General features: G+C 40.8%; 1 protein-coding gene across 6 annotated transcripts in view; it reads right to left on the bottom strand.

The window, feature by feature from the left end:
* Window positions 1-20,266, bottom strand: part of PCGF5 (polycomb group ring finger 5) — a 62,480-nt gene that overhangs the window by 27,365 nt on the left and 14,849 nt on the right. For 4 of the 6 annotated variants that reach the window (XM_075108301.1, XM_075108299.1, XM_075108300.1 and 1 more), the window contains one exon: window positions 743-1,051. In XM_075108301.1, coding sequence (XP_074964402.1) covers window positions 743-854 — 112 coding nt within the window. In that variant the 5' untranslated portion in view covers window positions 855-1,051. Of the gene's footprint in view, window positions 1-742; window positions 1,052-1,499; window positions 1,622-20,266 lie in introns of those variants that run through there. The other 2 variants (XM_075108297.1, XM_075108302.1) reach the window with 1 other exon arrangement.

Raw genomic sequence — 20,266 nt, 5'->3', positions numbered from 1 at the left:
TTACTCTTCTTTTAGAAGAATTCAAATTTCATTTGGAAAGATGCCAAATTCTCACGAAGGTCCAAGCAAACTATCTTCTATTCAGGAATAAATGTAAAAAATTGAAGCGTGTAACTTCGCTCGTGGAAGTAAGCCGACGGAGTCTGACAGGACTGTTCACACGTTTAATATAATTCATACACACAAATGTTTTATAAGGAGCATAAAACAACCTGAATAAATTTTCCTGAGTCTGTTTCATTCAGAGATCTACTCCCTAAATAAATACTTTGCCAACTTTCAAGTATTTCTATGCATTGTGCCATTGAACACATTACAGAGAGATGTGAGCCAGTACTGACCAAACTGGTGTATCTATCGTGCATGCTGCCAACAGACACATTGGCTAAAGTTTCAAAAGCCTAGTTATGTCATCAAAATACCACACCCGACCCGAAGATCTCACTTGAGATCAGCCAGGCCACAATGATACATGTTTGGTGCTAGAGCCAGCACAATCACCACTAGCTTGGGGGAAAGAAAAGGGGTATCTTTATTCTGTAAGGTGTTCAGCAGAGCCAACATGCCCTCAAGATGACCCAAACGGCAGACCAGTGTCTAGGAAACCCTAGAAGAAACTGCATAGCATTTCATGCAACACTTTAGATGCAATCAGAAACCAGCACAGGGATCATAATAAACACGTAACACTTTAAGGAAGTATCACTTATGAAGGAGGGATATTTTGCAAAGCACTACTTACAGGTATGGAGGCACTCAGTTACTGTAGTCGGCTTGATGAGATAGCCTTTGCAGATATAGCAGGTGATATGAGGATTGAAATCTTTCACCAAGTGCTTCCTCTGAGTAGCCATTCGTGGGGTAGGAAATGCTGGCAGAGTACTCGGGCCAGAGGAGCAAGTCTGAGAGGCGTCAGTGCCGACGGTTCACAAGAGCTGCGGCGCTGCTCTGTGCAACTGGACTTCCCCAGGCATTGGCTCTTAATTCTGGAGGTCTCACAGGGACATGGCTGGTAACTCCTGCTCCCGTGCCAGGCGAGTCATTTTCCTACCTGTAACACACGTGGAAAGAGAAAGGTGCGTGAGCCTGGCGGCTCAACACCGGCGATCACGCCCCGGAGGACAAGTATCGCCATGAACTTGGCGGGGTACCCGGGCTGTTGTTTACACAGCAGCCGCTGCCTGCCCGGCGCTCGGCCGCCGCCCGGGTCCGAGCCAGCGCCCCCGCCCCCGCCGAGCTCCGGCCGCCGGCGGTGACAGGTGCAGGGGCCGCTGCCCAGCCCTGGGGGGTCCCCGGCGCCCCGCACAGCCCCGCCGCGGCCCGCAGGCCTCGGAGGGCCCCCGCGGGCCGAGCCCCCCCCACCCCCCGGCCCGCCGGCAGGAGAGGGCGGCGGGCGGGGTCGCTCGGCGGCGGCCGGGCTCTGCCCGCCGCTCCCGGCCCCCGTCCCTCCCCCGGCGCACCTGCGGCGCCTCCCGCCCCGCCTCGGCCCCCCGCCGTACCCGGCGCAGCCCGGCGGCCTCGGGCGGGCGCCCGCCCTGCGAAAGAGAAAGGGAAAGGGCGTGCGCCTCCCCCCGCTCCGAGCCCTCCCTCCTGCCCTCCCCGCAGGCCGCCGCGGCGGGGCCGGTCCCGGGGCGGGTCGCGCGGGCGGGACGGGCGCGCAGGCGCTGCTCCCCGGCCGAGCCCTGCTGCGTCGCGGCCCGCAGCGCCGCTCCGGGGCGGGAGGCGGCGGCGGGAGCCCCGGGCGCGGAGGTGGAGGGCGGGCGGCGCGGCGGCGCTGCCGGCCGCAGGTAAGCGCGGGAGCGGCCCCAGCCCAGCCCGCGCCCCCGGCCCGCTCCCAGCGGCACCGTCGCTCTCCCGGCTTCCGCTCTTGCACCGGTTCTTAAAAATAACTTCGGCTTCTGCTCGCGGAAAGGTAGAGCTCAAACCCGTTTTTACACCCCTCAAGAGGAAACACCGAACCACTGGGCTAAGTTAGGCCCAAATCCTATAAAGAGTTACACATGTCCTCTCTAACTCGTTCCAACTAGCCAGAGAATGATTAAGCACAAGCGAAAGGTGTCTCCGTGGTTCAACGCACCTGCTTTTTTCTCCCCTAGTCACAGAAACACACCATATTACCAGGAAATAATCCATAAAACAAAAGCTGCCTTAACGGAATTTTAAAACTGCACTATTTCTAGACAATTTCTTCCACACTCCTTTCAACAAGAACAACAGAAATATAAGGAGGCTCTCCCTAGATTAGCTGCAATACCACCGCGTTACCTGTGACCGTCTTTGCTTTTCCATTCTGCGTTTGAAATAGATACTAATCTTGCATTGGCCCTCCAGCCCAGTCTCCCTTTCGCCCTCAGGCATGTTCTGCCAGAGCAGAAGGCTTCCATAGCGTCGGCCTGCTCCTGCCATCCATCCTACCTCCTGGCGCATTTACCCTCCCGTACACCTCCGTTTACACCAACTCAGTTGCCAGGCTGAGTCAGGTGCACTAAATACTGTTACAGTTCAAGTTACAGTGACTGCATGATAAACCTGACATAGAGCAATTCACCAGAATGTGCGTAATTTTTCCTGATAAAATGCTCATCTTGTACAGGACTATTTCTCCACAACATGAACAGAAGTTTATAAAGCTAAAACTCTTTCAAAGCAGCATGTGGTAACGCTTAACAAAAAGTTGTGTTTTGACGGGTTTGGCTGCCTATTGTTAACCGTTGTTTGCGTTATTAACCCATAAAGCACACACCGCCTAGTCAACAGTTAGAGAACGCTACGCTCTAGAAGAGAAAGTAGACAACACAGGCTATATATATCTCATGGGAATATTTTAATTAGTGGTCACGTTCTGTCAGTTAAGCAGAAGCTGACATTTTTCAGAATGAGCATGAGTGGCCCTGCCTGAATGCAGACTAAGCGTGATACAGCGTTATTAAACTTAGATACATGCATTTAAATCAAGCAACTGCTGATGCTCTCCTGGCTGTTTCAAAATGACTGTGTCTGGTAAGATTTGTTTTAAAAATAAACTGGATTCTAAGTGAGATTTCAGAGCATGGTTTATCAAGTGTCTCTACTGGGGAAAAAAAAAAACCAAACATTTTTCTAAACAAATTTATCAGCTAGGCACATGTTTACACAATAATGGGTACACAATGTTCTATTCAAGCACGTTAAAAACACAGAGTTACATAATTATTATGATAAATAATACCGGAATAATTGCACAGCAGTTGTGATACTTGTGAACACACAACCGGTATGGATTCCCACAGCCATCCAGGGGTCCCTCTTTTAAGGACTACGGGTCCCACGCCAGGTAAGCGGCAGCGTACATGAAAAATTCTTGCCCCATCTCTCCACAGTGCAGGAGCTCGGTCCTGCTGTACCAAGCTGTATTTATGAGACGCTGGGTGTCCTTAACTCTCACTGAACACGGTGAAAGAATGAATGAGAAGCCGTGCAGAAGCGGCTCTCATTTCATTATCAGAGGAAACTAGTGTAGCAAAGATCCTTAAATACTTACTCCTACTTTATATCATGAGGAAGCAAATTATGTTAATAAGTGCTTATGAATTCATTATAATTTCAAAGGTAGTTAACTTCTAGCATTGCATATGACAGGTTTATTTAAAAATATAGGGCCATATAAGTGATGTGAGCATTTTGATCTACTTATAGCAGTTAAAAGGTAGCAAAGGAATAGCGTTTGAATCAAATAAGGTGGTCATTTTCATGTTACCAGAGAAACAATTAACAAAATAAACTGAGCTAGTCAGAGTAAATACATGTCATGTGTTAGCGACAGCAAACACGGTATCACAGAGAGGGTGATCATTGCCCTTAGCTCAGTGATGAAAATACTTGTTTTTCTGTGTTTCTTAAACTTCTGCCTTATCGACTAAGCTGTACTCAGCAGTTCTCAGAGCGTCCTCTAACACAGTACTTACATTTTTTTTAATCTAAGTCCTTTTTTACATACATGAGCTCATCTAATACATAGAAAATAAAGACTGCTTTTTAAGCATTATCAAAGTAGAGGAGTAGTTTGCTGAAATTCTTGAAGAACTACTGGATCATCCTAATGTGAATCAGAGCAATTATTTACATTTAATATGAATAAAATGCATCTTTTTAAAGGAACAGCCAGGACACATAAGAACTTGTGAGCTCCAAGAATTTCATTAATTTTACTCATTAATGCAGCTCCAACATTTTTGAAAAATACCATTTTTGATGTCAGTTCTCAAGTAAATTCCAGAGAGAAAATGAACATTGGTCAATACAGCCAGTTTCTCAGTAATGTTTGAAATGGGTGAATAATTCTAATTCTGCAAGTGGATCCACACAAGTACAACCTTGCATCCCTGTAGAGCTACACTGGAGTCTGTTTCTAGGCAAGTCTCCAATTACCCTCCAGTTATCCCAAGAGTTACTTGTATTTGTAGATGAAAGAATGACTGGGCCACATCTGCACTGGGAAAATAATGAAAAAAAAATCCCTCCTTTCCTGAATAGGCATTGTGGAGCAATCTGAATGTTATTTAGAGGGAAGCCACAGCATTCACCTTTACTGAATACCAAGTCTCTAGACATCTGATGGAAATGCCATTTTGACTTTTAAAATCTGGAGAACTTTACAGAATTGCTTAGGTTAGAAGAGACCCGAGATCATCTAGTCCAACCCCTCTGCTCAAGCAGGGTCAGCTACAGCAGGTTGTCCAGGACTGCATCCAGTTGGGCTTTGAATATCTACACAGACAGGGACTGCACCACCTCTCTGGGCAATCTGTTCAGTTTGACCACCCTCACAGTAAAAAAAGTGTTTTCTTGTGATCAGGTAGGATTTTGTGTGTTTCAGTTTGTGCCCATAACCTCTTGTCCTGCCAGTGAGCACTGCTGAGAATAGCTTGACTACTTCATCTTCATTCCCTCCCATCAGGTATTTATACATGCTGATAAGATCCCCCCAAGCCGTCTTTTCTCCAGGCTACGCAGTCCCCGTTCTCTCAGCCTCTCCTCATATGAATGATGCTCCAGTCCCTTAAGCATCTTTGTGGCCCTGTGCTGGACTTGCTTCATATCTTTCTTGTACTGAGAAGCTCAGAACTGGACACAGCACTCCAGATCTTGCCTCATCAGTGCTGAATAGAGAGGACAATCACCTCCTTCAAACTCCTGGCAACTTACTTGAAATTACTGCATATTTACTCTGGTATGAAAAATAGACTAAATATAACCAAATTTGGATCTTCTATTTCCAGTGTTAAACTCCCTATCTGCTAGCACCATATCTAGAATAGCACCATACACTAATCCGGTTGGATGGACCTTTGGACACCAGCTGGTGCAACGCCCCTGCTCAAAGCAGGTCTAATGTTAAAGTTAAATCAGATTGCTCAGGGCTTTATCCAAACAAAGTTTGAATATACCCAAGGATGGCCATTCTACAGCCTCCCTGGGTAACCTGTCTCAGCCCTTGGCAATCCTCATTGTGGATTTTTTCCTTAGGTCCAGTTCAAATTTTCCTTACTGCATCTTGTGTACCTTCCCATATGCATGAATAATTTACTAGCAACAAGTAAACTTAACTCTTACCATCAGTATCACTCTCTTTGCAATTATCTTGGGATCATGCATCATATTTTTTTGCTTTTTAAGCGGAGAGTAGTAACATTGTTTATCATATAAACAGTATTACTACGCTCAGTGTGAAGAGAGTCTTTGATTTGACAGGAAACGACAGGAATTAGGCTATTCTTATCCCCATCTCCTATTCGTGAAGATGATCAGTGATGAAGTTTTGCATTTCTACTGTAAGGGCTTTTCTTCATCCCTGCTGAGCTCTATATAAGATGCTGTATATTCGCACATAATAGCACTTCTGGGATATATATAGCATTTCTTTCTTTATGCTTACCCTTCTTTTATAATCTAAAGTAAACTAGCAAAGAGGTTGCAAAATGCTAACATCTGTATTATTGTGCCATTGACAAATAAGTAAACAAGACAAATGCATTCAAGATACATTTCAAGAGTAAGGTAAAATTGTGTCACAAAGTGTTCAAACTTTGTTGAACTAATTTCAAGCAAATTTTAAAAAGTAAGAGAAATCATAAAGTAAGTTCCCACAGGTTTTATAATAATTGTCTGCTAGTAAAGGAGAGGGAATCAAATTAGTGACTCTACTCCATGAACAACCCCAGGCAACGCTACAGGCCTGGGGCAGAGGGGCTGGGAAGTGCCCGGCAGAGAAGGCCCTGGGGGTGCTGGCTGACAGCTGGCTGGGCATGAGCCAGCAGTGCCCAGGTGGCCAAGGAAGCCACCAGCCCCCGGGCTTGTGTCAGCCCTGGTGTGGCCAGCAGGAGCCGGGCAGGGATGGGGCCCCTGTGCTCGGCCCTAGGGAGGCCCCACCTCGAGTACTGTGTTCAGTTTTGAGCCCCTCAGTACAAGAAGGACCTTGAGGTGCTGGAGCATGTCCAGAGAAGGGCAACGGAGCTGGGGAAGGGTCTGGAGAGCAGGTCTGATGAGGAGCAGCTGAGGGAGCTGGGGGGGCTTAGCCTGGAGAAGAGGAGGCTGAGGGGAGACCTTATCGCTGTCTACAACTACTTGAAAGGAGGTTGTAGTGAGGTGGGGGTTGGTCTCTTCTCCCAAGTTGCTAGTGATAGGACGAGAGGAAATGGCTTCAAGCTGCATCAGGGGAGGTTTAAACTGGATATATAGGAAAAATGTCTTTACTGGAAGAGCGACAGACATTGGAAGAGGCTGCCCAAAGAGGTGGGGGAGTCACCATTCCTGGAGGTGTTCAAAAAACATGTAGACGTGGCACTTGGGGACATGGTTTAGGAGGCCTGGGGGTGTTGGGTTGATGGTTGGACTTGATGATCTTAGAGGTCTCTTCCAACCTTAATGATTCTATACCTAGGGAAAGATGAGCAGATCTGTATTGTTAAACATTTCCTTGGCACACTAAAATACTGATCAGCTACAGCACACACTGTCTCTTTACAGTCAGAGAAACACAGAAAACAAGTATGGAACATGGCCATAGCAGTGGGAGAGGAACTGCAAGGAAAAAAAAATCATAACTGTGAAATAAAATTGACTAGAAATTGCCACTACCATGAAGGAGACAATTTAAGTTTAGCCACTTGTATACAGAGGTTGAGGTGAAAAAGTACCTGGTTTTGAACATATTACTAGCTGACCATTAAACATACTGAGGGAAGATCTTGTGACCAGCTTGACGTACCTCCCTGTGAATAACAGATTTAAGAACTGGTTACAGTCTTCAGGGGCATTGCAAATTTAAAAATACCAATCTATCCCAGCAGAATTCAAACTATTCAGCTGAAAGCAGCTGTGGATTTAAGTGCGATGGGCATATTTTTAAAAAGCCTTTTCCTTGTGCTGCTCAGCTGCTGCTTTCTGGTCTGGTTTTTTTTTTTCTTAAGCACAGTAAAGGTACAGTATAAGCTGCCATGTACCCAAGCTGATTCTTCATGTGAGAATGACCTAATTGACATCATATTGGCTTCAAGGCAAAAATTCTTCACTATGGTATAGAGCCTTGCACTGTGCCACAACAATTTTTTTCTTTCTTCGTAAGCAGTTGATTTTTGGGGACATGGTGAAGAGGGGTTTGCCTTTGAACCATCAGAGAGTGCTCTCAGGTAGTGAGATAACAGCAGGAAGTATACAAGGTGTGCAATCAAGAGGCTTCTGTGCCTCCATTTGCCTGCATGCTTGGTTTCAAAACAATGACCTGTGGTGGAGTTAGGATCTGTAGGTAACTAAAATACTGGTGGTATCCTCAGCCTCTCCTGGTTTTGTCTTATGGCATGCCGTAGTTTCCATGCACTTTGGTCTCCTGTACTACATTGCCTTTAGTTTTTACAGGGTATTGAAAAAAATGTTTTGTGGTTCGTGGTATGTTCTGTACGCTGAAATGGAGTAGGCATTATTTCACAGTTGCCTACAACTACAATTGTGGGGAACCACAGAGAATGTCCGAAGTAGTCTTTTACGGTCCAATGTTTTATATAAATTTATAGCAATTCTGTATAAGAGAGCAAGTAACGGTCACACATTTTGGTAACAGCCTAAAGAAGATGTGTAATTTGAAACAACCCACCTTGTCCTAAATCAGCTGCTCTCCATGCAGCACAAAGATCCTGCATCTTCAGAATTACTTTTTTGGTCTCTGGCCTGTTATTTCACTTCCACTGAACAGTTTGTTAGGCTTTCTCTGACCTCATGGAAATCATACCTGTGTTGCCATTTCTGTTATTCTATAATCTCTAATACTTCGTAACTACTTCACCTGTATTGCTATCTGATTATATGCTTCTGCCAGTTCCGCTTCCTTTCACTCTGCTCTCTACAATAGTATCACCTGGTTATTCTGTGGCTTTTCCAGAGAAAATCTATTCGGGAACTAATGCTATTTCAAGTCTCCCTGCTACTGCACAATAGAAAAAAATAAATCAATCAGTGACAATCAGAGCTACATTATCAGAAACACTCCAGGGCTGTAACATGCACAGCTCAGCCTGAATATAGCTGTTGTCTGCATCGGCAAGACTATGACCTCCGTAGATTTCCAGGATCTCTTGGTTATGGGGCAAATGCTTTGCCAACTCTATGTATGTATTCTTCCAGGGGAAAAGTACCTCTGTACCAGCATAATCATAGGTTTCAAGTTTTCTGATCATGTCTCAATGATGTCTGTGCTTTTCCACAAGACATCCTAATGGCTATTTGCTATAACTCAGTAACCTGTTTTTTTTTAATCCTTGTTTCTGTTAGCATTATATTGCTTCTTCCATTCTATACTGCATTTTATATATATAAAATATATAAAAATATATATTATGTATTATTTTTTCCACTTTTTCCCCCTGAAAATATCAAAGCCACTTACATCAACATATATAGCTCAGCTAAGCAATAATGTGAAGTGTTCAAGTAGCTTTATAAGAGTGTCATCTTTCAATCTCTGGGAAATGGAAAACAAACTCTAAGAACCCGCCACTGAATCCCGCTAAAATTGTTACTAACAGATTTTGTTTCTTACAGTAGAAAACTGGCAGGAATGCAAATCAAATCGTATCACACATGTCAAACAGCTTCACAATTATGCAATCAACTTGCACTGCAAATTAAAAACAAGACTTGCTACTAGATCTTAAGTCAAAACAAATTTAAAACTCCAATAAGCTCAGCAAAAGCAATCCTCATGAAATCTACTCATGCTCCTTATGATGGCAGAACCAGCAAAGAAAGAGGCTTGAAAGGAAATAGAAAAGTAGCAATCAAATTGCCTCATCTTTTACAAGACAAATTAATGATGTTCACAATGTCTTAGGGAGTTAACTACCCTACTTCAGTTGATTTTCAACAGGAGTTCTGTTTCTAGCTCTCTCCAGAATAAAACCTTTAACTCAATAACACAATGTTGGGTGGACTCCATTTCATTTGAACTGCATGGGAAGGCTCTCGTTCATGGGAACCGTCCCTTTGACTGCCAGTTAAAATGGTAGGCTTCACTGGAGGAAACCTAATACAGAGACTTGTGAATGTCATTTTTAAATTGCAAAATAAATAGAGAATTTTTTTTTCCTGGATGAATTAAGAGAAAATAAGAGCAGATTAAGATACTCCAACCTTAACTTCACATCCTTACATGATCTTTTATGACAGCAAGTTAGCATATACATAGAGTCAAACTCTGTGCAGCAGCATGTTCCATGTGATCCAGTCCATTCAATCATACGATCATAGTCACAGCTGAATTTGGCCTACTGAGTTAGATAAAAGACATTATCTCTGCCTTTCCCTAAGAATAAGCAAAAATTAGAAGTGCTTTATGTATTTTGGACATTTGTAACAGTTCACATTAATGAATGAGAGTCACTCCAAATAACATTTTACTGAAAGCATTATCGTGAAATATTAATAATTTTTATCCAATATACAAATGGAAAAAGATTAAGCAAAACTGACACTTTTAATTGATTCTTCATTTGAATAATACACCATTTTTAGGGAGAGACAAGCTCAGGATTCTAGCCAGAAGCTATTCTCAAGTGAACAATCACTCTTCAGCCCGTAACTTGGCATCATATCCCAGCTCTGCAGTCACATTAGCCTAGGAAGTTCACAGTGCTGGTTCCCCAACTTTAATCCCATGACTGCAGTAAATCAGAAAAGTTTGCATAAATGGTGCCTGACATTATCATCACTGAGTTTTCTAAAGAAAAGATGTATAAAACGATTCTCAAGTATGCAAAAAAAATTTGAACTTTTTTTTTTTCAATTACAAAATCATGGCCCCCAGACTCTGCCTGCATGTAAACAGCATATTCTAGAGGTTGATGTGCATTTAATCAGATTGAGCACAAAATCAGCCAAAACCTGTGAGACTATGTTTACCCTCCTTGCATCTTGAGCTTCCTTTTTGTAATGCTTGGAAGTCTGGCTTCAGCACGGTGCTAATGTGATCACATGGCTTTTAGCTGAGCAGGCTATGGTAGTTGGGACTCTCTTTTTTTAGGCTGTGAACAGAGTAGGGCTGAGTTCTTCCCAGAATACAAAGAATACAGAGTCCTGCTTTTAAAAAGCTGTACTGTCTGCAGAAGTTCATTCTCACATTACTAACTTGTCCAGTCTCATCAACTAGACAGGATCATGGACTACTTTGCTAGAAAATTCTGTAGGAAGAAAACGATGGTATGAAATGCAGGCAATTATTCAGGAGATTACATGCTTTTGAGTCCAAGAATCTGTTCTTAAGCATACTAGTAGAGGCAAAGCCCTCCTAGAGATGCAGCTTTTTTGAATAAAACAAAGTAATGTCTGTTTTGGTCCTTAAATATCTAATGGCACTTACTGAAAAGGTCTGACAAATGCACAAATTGGATCATCCCATTAAGATTCTTGCTTTATATTTAGAAAAACAGATCTTTATTTCCTCTTCAAAAAGCTGTCATTTAGCAAGAATCACATTCTTGCTAAATTGACTAGATTCTCCTGCAGGGGTATCTGTACTTAAATAGCAAGTGAAGTATGTTTATGTTTCATATTTAGGTCCTGATTCTATCAATACTACCATTCATGCTTCACTATGCATGTCCATAGTCCATGCAAGTCTACAGTCTAGCTCATTCAATTGGGTGACTATTCACTTGCGTCAGGCTTAGTATGCAAGTCCGTGCAGCAGTGTACATGTGTATGTGTCACCTCCTCAGATTTTATAAAGGTGTATAAAATCAGAGAGAGAATGTATCATTCTTTACTATTGTCTCACACCTTGCTGCTATTTCTAATCTGTATTGCAAGGGTTCCAAATCCTACAGTCACAGTCAAACGCTATGACATTATAAGGCATGAGATTTATCTCAGATACAATACCTCAACCTTAGGTTGCCAGCTGCCTTTTTTTTTTTTACAGTATCAACACATTAAAAAAAAAAAAAAAAAACAAACCAAAACCAAACCAAACCCAAAACCTCTTCACTTTAAAAATTTTTCACAACTGGTAATGAACTGAGCTGCCTGTTAAATACATATCAAGAATATTTTTCTAAAGTAAATGATAAACTGTGCTAAAGATACCATACAATATCTGACCTTTCTACATTATTACAACCTGTATACACTTTGCTGAGGTTTTTTAGACGTGACTGTTTTCTTCGGTACTGTGATAAGTTTAGATTCTATACGCTTAAAGCTAGAAGGTTTCACCTATCAGTTTACATAGCAAATCTCACCCCACATCCTAACCTAATATCCTTGGTAGGCTTTTAAGAATAAAAGGCATAATACTCTTAAAATGATCTCCCTTTATCACAAATGCATAGATGGGAATGTTAATTTTTGCAAGGTATTTGGCTTATGAGAACTTGTCGATACATATAACACACAGTCTGCTCCTATCATCATCACACTGTCTTTAATAATTCACATTTAAATACAAGACCTTAGTTGCCACAGCTCAGTAGGAATAAGATTAAGGAGATTTACATTTTCCTGCTGAGAAATCTGGAATGCTGTCTAGTGTTTTATCCTTGTGTCTTTTAAACTTATCAGAAACATTGGTGCCATCATCAGTCCTCCATCAGTCAGGAACTAAAATATGTATTTCGAGGCTATGTCTTCCACTAATTAGCAACTTAGCAAAATCATTTACACTTTTATACGATATATTTTACATCTATTGTACAAATTTCTTCATTGCATGTGTTGGTCTCCACATTTGTACCAGTGAAGCAAGCCCTGTTTGGGTTTTTCGTGGGTTTTTTTGTTGTTGTTTTTTTAAAAAAAGATCTGTGAATAGTGAAAAAATGCAAGAACAGTTGGAAACCCCTAAGGTGAGGTATTGAAACTGCTTCCTAATAACCCTGTTTTATGTTAGGGTCCCTCATTCACTAAGGACAAACTAATGGATTTTAATACAGAGAGACTCAATAATATTCCTGAAAACTACAATTTTTTGGTACAGTTAATGTGGTGCTAACAAACCCACATAACAAGGATTGTTATAAAGAAGAGAAATGGAAGTATACTATTTTGCTGTAGAAAGATTACAGACAGTCACTTTTTTGAAGGAAAAAGTAGCTCTGTAGTTTGTCTGGAGTCTAGGGCCACCTGTCCAAATCTCTAGAAACATAATTTTTACTTAGTAACAAGGTCAATATTATTAATTTTAGAGCAAACACCCTCATTATGAACATGACCTCTCAGTGATGTTACTGTCCAAACCACTGGAAGTGATGTAAACAGGAGCCAATTTAAATGATACTTAGTAGCCAAAGAATAATAAACTTGTAACCACTTACAAGAATACTGTAAGTTAGTTATTTAGCATAGGCAAAAGATGGTGAAGATCCCTACTTCTTTGGTGCCTCTTCTTCAAAGGCACAGAATACAGTAACAATAATCAGACAAGATGCAAATATTGACAATAAAAAATGAAAAGTAACTGCTACTCTACCACATAATTTTCTCCCTCTGTTTACGATTTTATCATACAAAGTGCTTGAAGAGCCACTAAGATGATTAAGGGATTGGAGCATCAGTTATATGAGAAGAGGCTGAGAGAACCGAGGTTGTTTAGCATTGCCCAGGGGGGTTCTCATCAGTGTGTATAAATACCTCATGGAGGAAGTAAATAAGACAGAGCAAGAGACTGTGCAATATTGTCCAGTGACAGGACAAGAGGCAGCAGACACAAATTGAAACATGGGAAATCCCATTTAAACATAAGGAACAAAAATCTACTCTAAGGGTGGACAAACACTGGAATTGTTTGCTTGGCGAGGCTGTGGAGTCTCCATCCTTGGCCGTTTGTCTAGTTGACCCTGCTCTGAACAGAGGAGCTGGACTAGACAAACGGACAATGAGGTGGACTGAAAACTGGCTGAACTGTCAGTCTCAAAAGGTTATGATCAGCAACATGAAGTCCAGCTGGACTTCAGTCACTACTGGAGTACCCCAAGGGTTGATAGTGGGGCCAGTACTGCTTAACGCCATCATTAATGACCTGGTGATGGGACAGAATACTCAGCAATTTTTCAGTACCATTATATTACACGGCAGCTCTGTGTCCATTCCCATTTGCTCCATGACATGCCTAAAAACATTAAATTATGAAGAAGCTACTGTGCATGCTAAAAAATTTAAGGACAGACTTACCATTATAGTAAGCTTCCTGGAACAGTGCGTAACAGCAAAATACAGAGTCCTGGTAAACTGGGTTAACAGCAGCTGCTTTGCATGCCCCAACTTCCCTCTTCTTGCCGTTCATTCAGGTTTTTCCCTTTCTCTTGTCCCTTCTACAGGTTGCTACATTTCGTGGAGGCACCAAATTTTAACTCAAAATCTGATGAACAAATTTACCTGTTAGCTTCCAGAAAAATTACTGTGTTTTCAAAATATCATAGCTTTGGGGTAGAGGTGTTACTCCATGTTACTTATGTGAGAGGAGTCTAAATTCTTCTTGAAGAGGAAAACTCAACATTCTCAAACAGCAGAATAAGTTCTTCCATAGTACAGAACTTTACTCAATCAACTAAGTTTTATATTCAGTGAACTACTTGGCTTTTGAACACCTACAGCCCAATTGTCATAGAGGAGAAGGTAATTTCAGAAGTGGGTAATTCATGCAGGAAATGGGCTCTCTGTTAGAGGTGGTTCAGGATAAGAATGAAGGTAACTACATTTAGGGTCTGGGCTGTGTATTACCCCTGTCCAGCCCTAGGGAAATCTGTGCAAATCTGTATTGACTCAAGCTTTAATTATGTTTATTTCTTGCTTTTCTTAAAGCACCAAGGAAACCATACTTCTTGGGAATTCTGGGGCAACTGTCAACTAGTATTCCCCAGCAAAACAGCTTTGTTGAGCAAAGCAGCCACAGAAGTATGCCTTCTGGTCTTCTGTGGGTAAAGGAAGAATCTGTGTATTACTGGGCAGGGAGGGCCAAGGGAAGACAGAGGATGGAAAAAGCTTGCTTCTACAGGAGAATGAATCAGAAGAAAAACTAAAGGTTGACTGCAGAATTTAGTAGAGAAGTAAAACAAAAGCTGATCAAAATAAAACATTTTTTTTTGAAAGGGAAAAGCAGATCTACTCTTTAATCCAGCAATTATGGAAGCGAACATATAAAATGTATATCAGCATAACCTAGCTGCACAATGGTCCAGGGCAAGCTGGGTCCCATTTACTGAAACACCTGACACTATTTTTGTTGCTATTAAACAAAGCTGGCTAGATTACACTTAGTGCAAATATATCCATTCAGCTAATACACCTTCAGCTGCAGTGGAAACATACCCTTTGAGAGTCCATCTGGTCTAAAGAGTCTCCAATCTAAACTGCGTGAAGAAAAGGATGCATTTCTGAACCTGTTTTACACAGAGTCAAATATGTCTAACTGGCTTCCTATTAAATTTCTGATGTCAGCCACAGAGAGAGACATGACTGCCTAGGAATTAAACTTCCAACTCTCAAATTCCAATACAATGTGTTAATCACACCATTATTCTTCATCTGAATATTTGACATGCATTTAAACCAGACACCTGAACTCTGAGGTAAGAGATTTTATTTTGAAAAAAATAGCCATATTGTACACTTAACCCACATACTGCCTCATGTTGCTATTGATACTAGCTCCTGAAAATAATCAAGATACCTGCAGCTAGTTTCAGAACAGGATTAGTAAGGAATTAAAAGGTAAATCTCAAATTTTCAGCGTATGCAGGCAAGTATAATATTTTGCAAGCTAAAATATTTGAAGATAAAAGGCTGGATTCTTCAGAATTTCATACCTTATATACTATGTGTCTGTGTATTTAGATACATAATTTGATAGACTTTCAAAATGGGAGTGAAACAGAACACTGTTTTAATTGCATTTTTGCCTTCAGTTTTAAGCAAGAGTAAATGACCACTTAAGATGACAAAGAATCTGACCCATCAAGTCATCTTTCTTTTTCATATTAACTAACATCTCATGAATGCGAATATCGCTGTTTGCACAACCTAATCCCAAACAATACCTCCATGACTTCCTGAAACAAGTTATTTTTATGTCTCTATGATGTAATTAAATGTACTTTTACCTCTGCTGTGATGAAGAGGTTGCTAGTTAATACACATCTAGTACTGATAGTGTTTTACAGCTACACATTCATTATTAAAAAGGAAATAAAAATGCACAGTTATGCTCATTTCCAAAGCAGCAGTTAATATTAACAGCCACCGAAACAGAAATACTGTCTCACTTTATATTTGTAATTAACTGAAAGTATTTTTGTTTGCAAATAAAAGAATGTTATTACAGATTCAAGCGCACACATGTATTATGCTCTGCAGCAAGGTTTAAAGATCTCCATCAGTGCACTCTTTGCAGCACGGTTAGAAGTGTACTACTCTTATACTCTTATTCCACACATGCGCAAGTACCACAATCTCCCAATAACTAGAAGGGAGGATGTCAAATAAAGGATATCACTGGTGTCCACAGTGCATTGATAACTCTGGGAGAACAAAGTGTCACTCCTTCTAACTCCTGTAAGCATTCCTATGTAAGAAAATTCCAGCACTACATTATCTAATAAAAAAATGCTCTGGAAGCATGTGGGCACTACTGGGGACTGACACAGCCCTCTGGTCCACTACTCTATTACACCTCTTAGTCTTGAAGCCACAAAGATTGCATTATAATCCCACGGATGTTTCATTATCTTTGGTTTAGGTTGTGATGACCACTGCACAGGCAGAAACTGCTTGTATGAAAATGCCAAATTTCTTTTTTTTTTCTAGTCCCTTCCTCACACCTCCCAAACCCAGGAAGGTTGGACACTGTAAGTACCTTCTACTCTGCCTAAAGTACTTCCATACTTTATAAGCATTCGAGCAACCTCTTTACTTCACAGTGGAATCAGTAACTCATTTCACTAATGACATGTGAGCAGAGATGAGGAGAGAATAAGGTTTTCACACAATAGTCAAACATTGTTATGGAAAGAAAACTGCTCACCTGAGGAATGCTAGACTGATTACATCCCTACAGACTCCATGTCAACAAAAATAACAGCAACCTTTTTGCTCTACTCCCAAAACAGCACTGCTAGTAAACCTGCAAAACTCTCAGTAGATTCCAGCAAAAATTTCAGTTTCACTAGAGACTAATGTCAAATATGATCTTTCAGATCTCATTTCTCTATAAAAGGAACGCATTATGTTAGACAGGAGTAGGTGGAAACATAAGACATTTAGGCAAAACATCCAAAAGACTCCTCCACGAGAAAATAAACACTCTCGTTTGAAAAAGTTGAGCATTACGCAATGCACACGACTGTATAAGTAGTCTGTTTTCTGCAGTAAAAGGAATGAAACAGAACATGTACTGACCTAAGTACAAATCTGTGTCCAAGACAAACCTAAATTCTTATTTTTCAATTTATTCAAGTCTTGAGCAACTTCAGTGGGACACACTGCTTAGATATGTACCTTGAATATCTTTGATGCGTGGATTCCCTTCTCAGTCTGAGTCAGAAATATTCATCATCTCCCCCACCACGAGAACTACAAGATATGTTCAACAGCACTAATGCTTTTGCCTATAAAAGGATGCCTATAAAAGACTGTCTTCTTCCTTCCTGATAAATATTACGTTAATCAGATGCTATCTATTACCTTTTTATAGTTTAAGCCTCAAACACTTCCTAGGTCATTCTGCTAAATAACTGTAGCCTGTATCCTATATCCTAGCCTGCCTGGCTAGGATAGAGTTAACTTTCTTCACAGGTGCTGTGTTTTAGATTTGTGACCAAAACAATGCTGATAACATGCTAATGTTCTAGCTACTGCTGAACAGTGTTTGCACAGCACCAAGGCCTTCTCTCTTTCTCACTACCTACCGCAATGAAGACTGTGGGGTTTGCAACAGGTTGGGAAAGGACATGCAGATGACCTGAACTATCCAAAGACATATTCCATGCCATGTAATGTCATGCCCTGCCATAAAAAGGGAAAAGAGAGGGGTTTAGGGAGGTTAGATGTCTTTTGCTTGGGAGCTGGCTGGAGATTAGTCTGCCTGTGAGAGATGGAGCATGATCGCCTTTGCCTCACTTGTTTTCTTTTTCTCATCTTCCACTTATCCTTTACTTATTAAACAATATTTTTTTTTATCTTGACCCCCAAGTTTTCTTGCTTTTACTCCTCCTTTACTCTTCCCCTGTCCCTCGGGGGATCGGGGGGTGAGTGAGTGAGTGAGTGAGTGAGTGAGTGAGTGAGTGAGTGAGTGAGTGAGTGAGTAGCTTGCGGTGCTTAGCTGCCTACCAGGGTTAACCCACAAAAATAACATAATTGACAAAATTAGTAACATCCAACCTTTCTGTTGTGTTGTCCGGTGATGTGTGAGTAGGTATTGAGGGTTTATGCACACTTGTGATATGACTAAGCCTGTATTTGTGTTAAAACCAGATGTATGCTGTCCTATTTCTCCATGGTCAGATACAGATGTGCATTGTATGACATGATCAAGGCCTCTGAGCGATGGAAAGAATGTGGGAGCAGGCTGGGTGCCAGATGAACTACTTACCCAGGCAGTATCCAGCTCAGCCTGCAGTTTGCCTGTAGGTCGATCAGCTCGACCAGAATAATTTTGTGTAACACTATACACTGATTATGTGTTGTCAACATAAACACTTTCAGCATACTTGCCCCAAAAGAAACACAAAAACTCTACCACAACATGGCCATTTACTGCACTTGCTTCTCTCCTTGGGGCGAGGATGTCTTAAAAGCATGTGACAGATGTTAGACACTTTGTTTAATACACTGCTGGAAGATGTTTCTTTTATATGCCATACAGAATAATGACATAATCTTAGATATTTATATCAATATATTGATTTTTTTTTTTTTTAGAATGTGAATATACTAGATACAAATGATAGCATTTTTGGGTGCCATCTCCATGACACTTGTTACTTTCACTGCATTCATAGTAAAGCACCATTTGTATTACCGATTTGTATTGTACAATACAAACACTATTTGTATTGTATTCTTAATGTCCTCTCACTGAGCACAAAAACGCTGTATTAGTTTGAAAAAAAAAACCCTCTTAGCAGTAGATTTTCATACAGACATTTTATGGGTAAAATAGAAATCAACATGTACCGGCTGTAAGTTAGAAGTCGTCGCAAGCAATTTTCCCTGTTGACTTTAGGGGGATTTGAACCTCTGGCTTTTGACTCGGACTGCATCACTGTCACACATATGAACACTGAGGTGTACTGCAGAGCTAGTGTAATCTACTTATTATAGCAAACTGAGTATCTCTTACAGGGACTTAAAGATTACTGTGCATCTGAGGCAAAGCTCTTTCTTGCGCACCACTGGAATATAGCACAAAGATGACTTTAAAAATGCGCTTATTAACAAGGATGTTTATTAATTATAAAAAATATTTATTTTCTAGCAGTGGTATTCAAAAACCTCCCAAAATGAGAAGAAGCCTGAAAGACAGGAATCCTGACTTCTTAGGATTCCTAAGCATCTGTCAGTTCTACTTATACAACATACATCCTTCTGTTACCTTAGGGAAGCTAGGGCATACTCTTCCACACAATATTTATTTTCTCTAACCTTATTATTTGCAAAATAAATATGAGACATTCACTCAAGTCTGGCTTTCTTCTTTCAGAAAGAACTCTTCTGGAACGCTGATCTTGGACCATTCTGCACCTTAGCTAGTTTGCTTTTATCAGTTGTTAAAACAACAAATCTTTTCTACGTTTATTTTTAAAGAACATAAAAATATAAATAGAGAAGGGTTTAATACAGAACAAATAGAGACCAGTATGGGAGCAATATTTTTACAGAAAACCAAATGGCCAAGCAGATATCTAGCTTACTTTGAGTCCAACATGTTATGCAAATACAGTACATAGCTTTCCCTTGTATCCAAGGGCTATCTTTTGCAAAGCTGCAGGGTTAGCTGTATATTTACTTTCCATATACTTTTTGAATGCTGCCCACCACAAAGGAAGTTAAACAGTCATTTAAAATTTCAATAGCCAGGTATTTTAGAAGGGAGCCTGTCATGCCTTTATAAGGTGCTGACAAACCACACTAGATATGCTTTTCTTGAAATCATCTCATCTGTCTAATAGCATCCTACTGCCTTTCCGATACACATGTCCCCCTGTTCTGCTTTTATTGAATTAGCAATCTGAATTCTGGAGGACTTCAGGTAATGGCACGAAGAACATACTCTGCCAGGGCTGTGTATAATTAAACACCCAATGTTGCAGTAAAGACTCACTGCACAACCTTTACTGTAATATATATTAAGTCAAAAAAGACCACTGTGATCGTCTAGTCTGAGATGCATTAAAAAACCCACAAACCATAGGACTTACTTGTATTAATTTCTACCTGAAGTTCAACAGACTACTTTGACTAAATCATCATCCTTTATTTTCAAGATTACCAGTACTGAGGCATCTACCACAATCATTAGCAGTTCCAATTAGAAAAAAAAACACAAACCAAACCAAAAAACAAATACAAACAAACAAACAAAAAAACCCCACACCTTAATTGTAATCTGAATTAGTCTGGTTTTTATTACCTCATTTGCTAAGCTACAGTCACTTGATTTTCTTTTAATCTGCAAGACTGAACAATCTGGTTTTGAATATCAGTTACTTTATCTCAGATGTTTCCATGTAGTTTACCAAAGATAATATTAAGG

The sequence above is a fragment of the Phalacrocorax aristotelis genome, chromosome 12 (genome assembly GCF_949628215.1).
Source record: "Phalacrocorax aristotelis chromosome 12, bGulAri2.1, whole genome shotgun sequence".
Lineage (NCBI taxonomy): Eukaryota > Metazoa > Chordata > Aves > Suliformes > Phalacrocoracidae > Phalacrocorax > Phalacrocorax aristotelis.
This window is presented reverse-complemented; position numbering and strand designations above follow the sequence as displayed.